This window comes from Manacus candei, unplaced genomic scaffold (genome assembly GCF_025592945.1).
Source record: "Manacus candei isolate 608988 ecotype Guabito, Panama unplaced genomic scaffold, ASM2559294v1 h1tg000015l, whole genome shotgun sequence".
In the NCBI taxonomy this organism is placed as follows: domain Eukaryota; kingdom Metazoa; phylum Chordata; class Aves; order Passeriformes; family Pipridae; genus Manacus; species Manacus candei.
The window spans coordinates 2,968,408-2,979,689 of NW_026138063.1; the positions used below are offsets into that span (position 1 = coordinate 2,968,408).

An 11,282-nucleotide genomic window follows, 5' to 3' on the forward strand; every position below is an offset into this window, starting at 1 on the left:
CTACAGAGGAGAGAATCAAAAGAAATCCAGTTGTTCAAGCTTTTATCTTTTAATTTTTACAAAGATTTCTTACCCATGGCATTGCTATTCATTAAGAAAACACCAAAGGAGGCTCCAGTGTTGTCTTCCAAACACAGGAAGAAAGTGTGAACTCCATATAAGTTACGCACTTCCTAAAATGATAAAAAGAACATGTAAGATGACTAAAACCTAACAACAATCTCTGTTCTGCGATAGTTCAAAATGTACCACAGGTAGAACCCGAAACTTAAAATGGAGAAAACAGCAAACATTTCAATCCTGACACTTCCCTACAGTTCTGTTTTCTCTTTCCTGGCATTATTCTCCTTTATGAGAACATTTTCCATTAAAACAAAGGTTGCCCAATAAACAGACAATATAAGTGAGCAGATGTGATGGATCTGCAGGCAGGCAGCACATATTGCAGCACTATTTCTGGGTAATAGATGTGCACATCAAGCCAGTAGGAGAACTTGAAAGGTGCTTTCATCACCTTTGACCATAGATCTATATTTCTATTAACCCTGAAAGCTAATAATTTTATGTCTAATCTATGGAAATAAGAGTGCTTTGCTTCTTTTTTTTTTTTCCTTTCTAATATGTTGTTGTTATTGTTTGTTTGTTTTTCCCTGTTGTTATTATTAGCAACAAAACCCCTTAGAGATGTTGGTAAGTGTTGCAATATTTCTGCTGCTTCTCCTGAAAAAGAAAACTCTGGTCTAATTAAGTAACAGAACCTGAGTGTTTTAAACTCAGCCTAACTTGATTCTGTTCACTGTTAGTTAAACTTAATGAGTCTACACTCGGTGGAGCCTCAGCTGAGAACTCTCTTAAACCAGAGATAATGGTGGGAAGGAGTCTCAAGGTAAAGGGTACATATTCCAAATCATTAATTAACTACATATAGTCATCTCACCCTCTAATTTCTGTTAGTACAGCTCCCATTTCAGTGAAACACTGAAGTTCTCTCTTAAATTAAAGCATATGGGTTGTCGCTTCATGAAATTGAGGTAATGGTAACAAATAGTCTCACAATTACTGAGAAACGGGTGCCCCAGAAATTTTTTTCATAAAGAGACAGCCATAAAAACTAAAGGAAGAAATCACAGCTAACAGGCATATTTTATCTTGGAAAGAAACAGCTGTTAAAGAGAATTTTTCCATCGTTTGGTGAGCTTCAAGGATGTTACTGAAGCAGTATCTGAACTGAACTCTACACACATTGCATTATTATCCTATGCATTAGGACATACTAATTATTTATTAGTCTGTTATTTATTTTACTTGTCAGTAGAAGCTGAAGACTCTCATCTATTAATGTTTATCAACTGGTTATCAACTACAAGGCGACACAAAAATCAGAAATAGGGGAACGTTCATCAGCATCATCAAGTATGTCAGTAACAACACACAGTGCCCAAGAAGTCTTTTGGGAAAAACCCGATGGATACATTAATGCCTAACAGGTTTGGGTTACAGAACTGCAAAGAATGAGGTGAAATGCAGCCAGACTCACTCCAGAGGGGGGGATGTCCCTGGCCAACATGGGCCAGGTTTTCCAGTTGACGTCGTGCCGGTACTGCTTGTGCACGTGCTCCCCCACCCCGTAAATGTTGCTGCTGGGCAGTTTGATTGAGAGCTGTAAGAACTGGTCAGCATATACCAGGGGGCCTATGGTGGTGTCAAACCTGGTGAAACAACACAAAAATAATAAATAAGAAAAGTGTTTCAGCGAGGATCGCTGCAAGAACTGTTCGGTTGTTTTAGTTGGGCCTGGATGGCTCAGGTGTCCACCCAGATCATTCAGGTTTTCTTGCAATTGGTGATAGCAGCAGATCTGTCAGAACTCTGATCCTTCTGGGGCCTCCAGTGTGACAAATTGTGATAGAAGTTCACAGATTTTATAAATATCTGGACAATCAGGATTTTGGTAATGAAATGTAATGATACATTGGTTCCCACTTTACTTTTTCAAAGAGGCCTCCCTCGTGCAAACAAATTTATCAAGGATTTATCTCTGAGGGGTTGCCCTTACCCCGTGATAACATCAGCTTCATTTAGATACTCAGAGTCCAGCATCACTGTATCTTTCTTTTTCTCTAGAGACCAAAACTGTTATGAAATTAAACAAAAGCCTAAGGAAAATTTAGACAATGTTCCAGAGCACTGCTTCAACACAGTTCCATTGGACTGGGTTTGTTATTCCCCCTCCATACACCTGTTTAATCAGTCATGCACTACTGAGTACCAAGTCCATCTTCTGTGCCCTCTATAATTGCAAATCAATCATTGCAGAGGAATTCTAAGCAAGCAAACAACACTAATAAGAGCAAAAAGTAACCCCTAATTAATTAAACTTGAAGCCTGGGTAATCCAACTGGCCTGGCCCTGTGACAGGTAATCATTGCTGGGCTGGTTTAATAACCAGGTTCATCCTGACTCTTCCCCTCTCTAATGGCCACTGGGTTGGGTTATTTATTTTTTTTTAGAAAGGTAAATGGGATGAGAGAATCCAATCTACAAGTCCATCAAATATCTAACTTACACCTCATATGACCAGCTCAGCAGTTCTGGACACAGTTCCATGACACAGCTATTCTGGATATCACAGGTCTAAAGGGCAGCCTGGCTTTGGTGATTCAGGGATTCAACATGATTGCAACAAAGGAGATAAAAGATGCAATCAGGAGTTTTCCCACATGGTTTGCACGTGCGAGGAGTCCTTCAGGTAATAAAAACTTGCCCAAATTGATGGAATAAAGCAGCTGCAGAGATTTCCCCCTACTGGAGGGAAGTGAAGAGAGAGCCAGAACTGAAACCTTTCAGACAGAGCTCTCCATAGCACAGACTTTGCTTCCAAAGACCTCTCAGGAGTCCTTGCAGAATATCCATCAGTCAAAAGAAGAGAAGACTATGCCCTGTGTGGCAACACCAGCTTTCAGAGAACACCCCTGTCACCCAGCAAAGCACCACAGTTACTCACAGCACTCTGCCATTGCTCACTCTGGTCACCACGAGGCCAAAGGGGTTCTGCTGCAGTGTCACTTGGTACTTCAGGTTGGAGGCTGCAGATCCAGTGAATGCTTTCACATGTTCATGAGGGACTTCAAACCTTTGTCTTTTAGGATCAGTGATCTGCAAATATTTAAACAGAAGTGTTGGGCCTTTATAAACTAATCCCCAATTCAAATATTTTTCAGCATAAACATGTAGTTCTGACTCAGGGTACTTCCACCCTTATCCCAGTCTCCTCTTCTGCTTTCACTGTTATTCACTTCCAAATTCAATTACGAATTTTTAACCATTTTTCTCATAGTACTTGACTGTCTCCCTGGATCAGCAGGAACCTATCATAAGATGAAGTCCACCACAGAAGAAGCTGCTCAAGCCCAGAACTCATTGACACCCCACATTCATGGCATGGACTGTTGAGCCTTCCAAAGAAAACAGGAATCATTGGAAAAGTTAATGTTGTCTGTCAAAATGATTGAGAGGTATGGCCAGGCCACAAATAAAAAGCAAGTGAAATATGTTTAAACCCAAATTTTTCCTGTGATGAGGACAAATGGTGGATAATATAAAACCTGAGATTTCCAAAGTCTCCAATTTTTCATGCAGAAATCCCACTGTGGTAAAGCTGATGCACGGAGCAGAGAGGAGAGAAAGGAGACAGGGATTTCAGTGGGAACCATGAGGGTGCCTCAGAGGGATCAATCCAGCCCTCCAACCTCACGCCTTGCAGAGAACACGAGCCTTGGAGCAGCAGAGAAAAAGGATTAACCTTGAATCGGAAGCGATTTGGTGTCTGATACTCCCCCGTGAGCAGAACGGTCTGGATGTCGTTCCCAAAGAGGGTAGGTGATGGCAGCCTCTTCAAGGTAGCCTCAAATCCTTGGGAGGAAAACACAGGTTATCATGTTGTTCTGGCCACCAGCACATGCAGCAGTGGGGGAGCCCAGCCCGCAGCTCACCTGCCGTGGTTGATTTTTGCGACCGCACTTTGTAGCCGTGTTTTGGGGAGAAGAAGCACCAGGGCACGCTGGTGTCGGCCAGGGGGCTCCAGCAGCAGCCACGGCGGGAGCAGGTCGTCTGAGATAAGGACATGGGAGGCACAAATGAGCTGGTGTTCCACAAATAAATGCATACTAAACCCATTTAAAAAGCACATTTTACCCCAAACACCAGTAATCATAATAACATCTGCAATTGGATCAGCTTCTTCTTTGAAACTCTGTTGAGGGAACTCAGTGGCACAGAACACACTAAGGAGGATTCTTTCTGGATTCAGAGTCAACTTGCTTATCAGACATATGTCCTTTCTTAAAACCACAAGATCCACAGGCAAAATGAACATTTAAAAATAATTATTGAACATTTAAAAATAATTATTGAAACATTTGAGCTGTGCAGTACAGTATCACACTATAGTGCACACAGTTGAGATGCAGTATAGTGTGACCAAAAGGAACAAAGGAGCAGAGTTCACCAAAGACACCGGGGAGGTTGTTATAAAAGCTATCATTGAGTATAAACAAAGATGTGATCCCGGCCTGGGAGCTATAAAACCAGCACAAGAGATACCATCACCCAATAAAGCCAAAGTCAAAGCTTAATTAGGAATAATCCTGGATACGAGGAAGCAGTTTATGATGGGGTACAGCACGAACTGAGCACCAAGGACTAAAAGAAGAGCTTGTCTCTGCTGTTACATGAACTCAAACAGACCTTTACCAGCAGGAGAGAACAAAAGCAGAAGCCAAAACAACAATACACTAGCTCTGCTCACTGGAATTCAGATTTTACTGGTGTGTTCTGCATGTCTAATCAAACTTCATGAAAATTTTCCACAGCACTGAATAGTTAATATATATTTGCTTTCTTTCACTGACCTTGCGATCAGCTAATAAATTAATTTCTCCCTTTCTTCCTTTGTTTCTCCCTTTCTATTTTCCTCCTGTTCTCTCATTTTTGCTTCTATTTGTTTCTATCCTCTGCAATCCTACTCGTTTTCTGGTTTCATCTTGAGCATATTCCGTGAATAAGGGAATCAAGGCAGACAATAACCTTCTACATGAGCTTCAGCAAATCATGGTTTTCCCAGCTGCTGTTTATTGTAAAACCATTTGTGCAAACCACTACAGAAGAGTGATGTTTTTCTAAGCAGGTACCCATGGTTTTCCAGCTCTGCTGGTTGCTGTGTCAGAATAACCTAAAGGACAACCTGAGTGCTTCCAGGGGGGAATGTCTACAGGAATGAATGGAATCACTGGGCTGGGACTCTGTGTGGAAACATGACAGCTTTCCTCAGGGCACGGGTTAAAGGTGAGATTTCTCTCTGAAATTATCCATGAAATTTGCTGCCTGGTCTTTCTTCACTGAGGAAGAACAGATTCAGGAATCATTTATTTTACCTCTAATTCCATAGCAGGTACCCCCCAGTGCTCCAATGTGCACCTGGCCCTACATTTCTGCTGGGATCTGTAATTTGATTATTTTTAATTCTTTCTCACAGTTGCAACCAGAGCAACACTGTTTCCCTCCCTGTATGATGAGTGCAGCACTTAATGTGGGGTGACTGGTTCAAAGGTAGTAATTAAAGATTAAAGTGATCTGCATGACTTCCACAGCGCTGTGCATGTTCCTGGGGCAGGGAAGGAACAGCAAGAGCAGAGGAACAGGCTGTGATTTGAACCTTTCCTAACCTGTCCCCCACAGGACTTGATTGAACTATATATCATAACAAAACCCATGGCATGACAGGAGCTTTGCAACTGTCATATCTGGAATTAAACTGGGAATTCCCTCAGAGATTGAGACAGCTGGCTAATAATTTTTTATGCTTCTGTGATTGACAGAAATGTCACACATCACACTGTTTTTTTTCTCCTAAGCTGCCCCTGCCCCTAATAAAAAGAAGATTCCAGGCATCCACCAGCTTCCATCAGAAAATGAGAACATTCATAATAAAGATGAAAAATAATTATTATTATAATTATAATACTCTTTCAAGGCTAACTATTACAGAATGTTTCTGAATGTGAGAGCACTGAAAAATATAAGTCATCACAGAATCATGGAATGGTTTGGGTTGGAAGAGACCTTAAAACTCATCTCATGGTCAGGGAAACCTTCCACTAGACCAAGCTGCTCCAAGTCTGAGATGATACTTTTCACTGGGAATTTTAATTCAGTGTTTTTTAAGCCAAAATATAATTTCCATGATATTTTCCATGAGACACCCAGCCAAGAGAGGAAGATGCTGAGGTTCAAAGTGCTTCTGAAAATAAACTGTGGTCACGTGTCTCACATTTCACAAGTCCTGCACATTTGAGCAAAGCCCATCAACACCTGCTATTTCTGAACTATTACAAAGGCTAGTTTTTGACCATCACACAAAATGAAGCTGTTCAGGCAGAGCTGTTAAAATAAAGAGTGACTTTTTTTAACTGCTTGATGTCTGGCTAATTTTGTTTCCACCTGTCCCAAACCCAAACCACTGGGGAGAATATTTTTGTTAGTAAGCATGAGGTTGTATGGGAGAAAGAGTATTTTGTAGTATTTTCTAGAATATTTTCAGACCTTTGTTGCCAGTTCATCTGGGATGCAGTCAATCCTCTCCTCGTTTCGTATATTCAAGCATTGTGGGTAAAAATCTGTTTGGGAAACAAAAGAATAGGTTATTTACCAGCATCCCCAAATTGCAGGAATAACTTCAATACCTCTTAACACACTAACTGCTCCCACTGGCTCCATCTTGAACTTCTAAAATAGACTAGAAGGAGTATAAATTATTGCTCATATGATTTATTTTTACCTTTGAAAAATTGCTCACGACTATTTCAGACGGGACAACCTTACTTTAAAGTTTTGGAACATGGGGGTAATACTGATGATATTGATGCTTTTATTTCTTAAGGTGTGCATTAATCCCATTTCTCTGTGGGTCTATATGCGTTGCTTCTTGTGAAAATAAGTGCAAAATTAAAATGAGAAGGAATTTTCTCTTTCCTAAATGTCCCTGTGGTGCTCTCATGGTGCTCCTTCCCCTGAACCACTGTTTTCCACAGGAGCTTGAATTAGAGCATCAGGTAAAAACACCTTAAAGCTCCATTAAGATTTCAGGTTTGTCAGACTGAATTTAAGGTGACCTCTGACAGCTTTAGCTGACAGAAGGGTGCACTGAGTGTTACTTTACATATTTGGGAACATTGTTCATGTCTGGAATGAGGACCACGAAGTGTAGAAGTGTGGCCTGGGGCTGACATGCACACACATCCCCAGACTTGCCTCTTTGCATTATCTGCACTTGTACTTTTTGCTCAAGGAAACTCCTACTCATGACAGAAACAGGAAAAAACTATGCAGATATTGGCCTGAAAGGACAGTTTTATTAAAGCACAGAAATGTTTGCTTTGTATAAGCAATTATTTTTTGGTTTTCTGCCATTTTCACCTTCAAGCTTTTTGCTTCAGTCCCTGTATGTAAATTGAATTACTCAAAATGGAACTGTGAGTAAAGCAGGTGCTCTAAATCACAGCCCTATAGCACAAGAGGGTTCTAATATACCAATACATTAGCAAGAAATACTGTTGGGTTTTAGGGTTATATCTCCCTGGTCCTTTTTTTTTTTTTTCCTGAGTTACCTTGTTTCATACTCACAAATTTTGAAATTATATGAGTTCTATGCTCATAAAGAAAATCCAGCCGAGGGAGGAAGAGGTAAAACATTTCTCATGACTATAAATTCTGAGTCACGCTATTTATTACATTCATAACTGGGAATTTTACTCAAATTATCCGTAGGAAGGACTGACCATGATCCACCTTTGGATAATGGTAAGCACAGAACAGTGACACTGAGTCAGGCAGCTCCCACTCAGGGGTTTTGCTCTGGCCCTACAGCATCCATGGGAAGTCCTTACCTGGATCTTTGACTCCAGTATGTCCTGTTGCAAAAAGCCCAATGAAGACACAGAGTATGGCAGTTACTATGCAGAAGAGGACGATCAGGCTGATCTCCAGCCCACTGAACTTCCTTTTGCCCATCTACAACCCAAGAAACACGGTTGGTAAAAGGAAAACACAAGCAACAGCTTTGAAAACCCTACAAATTGCATTACCAATTCATCAAATTTGCCAAATTTTGAAGTGATTCAGGTTTTAAACCATGTCATCTAATCCTGAGGCTTACATAAAACACTCATTAAGGACGATGTGCAATAAATCTCCAAGTCAGGACAATTCACACAGCACAGATTATGGTTTTATTACACAAGTGGCCAATCACTGAGAAATGTATTTTGCTCCCTGAAAACCACTTCACACACAGAGAACAATTTTCTCCTGAGATTAACTATGGGGTTTTCCTACCTCCTACTAAAATTCTTGAAACTGGAAACAAAGAAAATCTTCTTTCTTTTTATCCTTTTTTTTTTTTTAAGCTTTCTTTCCCCTCCTTTAGTACAAACACAGCTTATCTTACAAAGGAGGAAGTTGATTTATTAAAACTGGACTCGACAAAGCCTCTAATAAACTCTGATAATGTGTCCATGACACGTGGAAAAGGCAAGACAGAGGTAACGGGGTAAATTATTTACACAATGGAAGAACAGATCATGTGTAGAAGCTCATGGTACTGTGGTTGCTGCTGAAATCACAACTTAAATGCAGGAGAGTGTGCTGATGGAGTCAGTGCCTTAAACTGCTGTAAAACTTATGGTTTTCCCAGAATTTTGAGGATTTTTTTGTTGGACAGAGTCGAAGCAGTTGCTCAGCCCCAGTGAAAGAACACCCCAGTGCTAGAACACCCCAGTGCTGTTAACACTGAACTGTGCACCAGCAATAAAACTAATTAAAATTAATCTCCAGCATCCAGATCAATATCCATTGGCAGCTCCTACTGCATTTAACATTAGGTTAAGAACATTTAAGCTTATAAAACAACCTCAACTGCAGGGAAATTGGCTCTTTTTAGTTAAATCAAGGAAGTGTGGGAATACATGTGCATTGTGCTGACACAGCAGAACACTCCTATGTGTTTTAGTGATGACCCAAAGCAATGAAAGACACTTTAAAAGAAACTTTTTTTTGTGTGAAATCACAGTTTAAGTCATTTTAGTCTCCTGCCTACCATTTCTTCAAAGTACAACCCGTCGCCCTACAAGTATCCTCATCTCAAAAACCTCTTTTGCTGTGTCACCCCACATGACATCAACCAGAAGTCCTAAAAAACTAATGGTCATTTTTCTGGAAACCAGGATCTTATTCAAGTTCTTGTCATCCAGACCTCTCCCCCAACTGAATCACTGTGTTTCAGTTCTTTCCTTCTCATGGTCTTCCCCCTGAGACCTAATACTCGGGAAATAAAGCTTTACAATTTATAAATATAAATCCTGTCGTGTGATGTGCACATTCATTCAGCCCTCCAGAAACTCAGATGCAATCAAATGAGTGACATACCTTAAAGCTCCTCTGGTTCCTTCATGTGCTGCTCTTGGCTGTAAAGGTCAAGATGAAAACTGAAGCTTTATGTTCTGTGTTATCAGTTTTCTGCCTTGTTTGCAAACCCATCAGCCAATGGTAGGTACAACATAATTGCAGGCACATTGCACACACTTTGGACTGAGCAGTCACTGAGATTATTGCAGGAATGGCTGGTTAATTATAAATATTTGGGTTCAATATAAAGCACCAGATTCTGCAATGAGGGAAAAAACCAGCCATAAAATGCGTAACTCCTGGTTTCTATTGTCTCCTTTTCCCATATCTTTGTTACAGAACCTCCATGGAACCTTCACGTGACTTGTCACTCATATGTGCTTTAAGCACCACAAGAAGTCATTAAACATTCCCAAATCAGGAAAAGAGCTATTTCAATAGTTGCAGGAGAGAACTGAATTAAAATCAGGATTAATTTTAAAATATTAATTTTAATAATAAACAGATTTCACGGCATGCTAAAAATAAATGTCAAAAGCAGAAGGAAAAGGTGAAAGATTAACATGGAAAAGAGTTTATAGGGAAGAGGTTTCAATCATAATCTTAATATGAAACCTTCATATTTAACTGAGTATTGTGTTTCTCACAACAGATATTATATGACCTTAACATTAGGTCTTTGTTTTCCAAAGGAAAGCTTTCATGCTATTAAGTGTTTACAGGTTATTTTTCAATAATAAAGAAACGGCTGAGAAGTGCCACTTGTATTTTTTTTGAACCGTTCACAGATTTGTTTCTCTTCCACAACCTCACCTCTGACTGGGGAAGTGCAGGAATGAGATGTTTCCTCTGGGAGCACAAGAGGGAATGGTCCTCTTTTCCTCAGTCAGCACTTCAAAGAAAGGAAATCAATGGCACACAAAGAGCACTGGGGCTCTCCTGCAACCATCCATCTTTGCCCAGATCAATGCCACCAGACTGCTTTTGGAATGCTGCCTGTTACTGAGCCACCCCTCCCTCTCCTGTTTATTGGAACAACACCTGTGTCCCCACGTGTCCAAGCAAACTCTGGAAATATTGCTCAGAATGGCTAAATATGCTGCTTTATGAGTGCATATTGAGGCAAAAAGAATAGCTTCCTGTGGATCATGAAGATGATAACGGTGAGGGAGGCCTGAGGGGATTGTTTGACGTAAATCTCTTTTCCAAGGTGTGTATTTCATTTCAGTGTTCCAGGAAAGTGCTCAGTCCAGCCCAGCAGCTGTCCACAGGTTTCATTTAACCCTGCCATCAATAAAACAATTTGCTTAAGTGCTTTCCTGAATTCACAGTGCTGCAAACTTTTATTATCCATCACCTGGTGAAAGTTCCCCGTGCCCTATAAAAGCACGAAACAAAAAGGCCTCACAAGAGGGATCAACCAGCAGGATTCCCAGCTGAGGGTGTTTTCATTAGTCTCCAAAGGACATCAACAACAGGGCTCTCAGGGCAAAAGATGGGATATTGAACTCCAAGAAGGAGGAATGGGAAAGGCTCTTCAGTCAGGGGCACTGAGAGGCCTCGAAGACAACCAAGAGCTCCATTAAATCAAGAGCTGGAGCAGTGTGGTCTCCGCTGTGTCCTGCTCCAGCTTCCAGGAATTAAGAGCTGATTCATTCCTGACAGCTGGGAAGAAGAATTACTGGAAGCCCAGGAGTATAGGCTAGACTGGAGAGAATAGTGTAGGAAAACAAGGCAGGAAATTAGGCACTGCTAAAATGCAGTTATTTGAAAAGAGACATTTATCTCTTCTCTTGTAACAGGTACATTTTTTAATTAAATCA

The 11,282-nt window shown here is 40.7% G+C and overlaps 1 protein-coding gene across 1 annotated transcript in view; it reads right to left on the bottom strand.

Moving 5' to 3' along the window:
• SI (sucrase-isomaltase) overlaps positions 1–9,524 on the bottom strand; it is a 43,023-nt gene extending 33,499 nt beyond the window's left edge. The window contains exons 1-8 of the mRNA XM_051781824.1: positions 9,481–9,524; positions 7,944–8,067; positions 6,601–6,674; positions 3,993–4,110; positions 3,803–3,912; positions 3,005–3,156; positions 1,538–1,709; positions 74–173 (exon numbers count right to left, since the gene is read on the bottom strand). Of these exons, the coding sequence (XP_051637784.1) occupies positions 74–173; positions 1,538–1,709; positions 3,005–3,156; positions 3,803–3,912; positions 3,993–4,110; positions 6,601–6,674; positions 7,944–8,067 (850 nt within the window). The 5' untranslated portion in view covers positions 9,481–9,524. The remainder of the gene's footprint in view (positions 1–73; positions 174–1,537; positions 1,710–3,004; positions 3,157–3,802; positions 3,913–3,992; positions 4,111–6,600; positions 6,675–7,943; positions 8,068–9,480) is intronic.
• Positions 9,525–11,282: the final 1,758 nt, after the last annotated feature.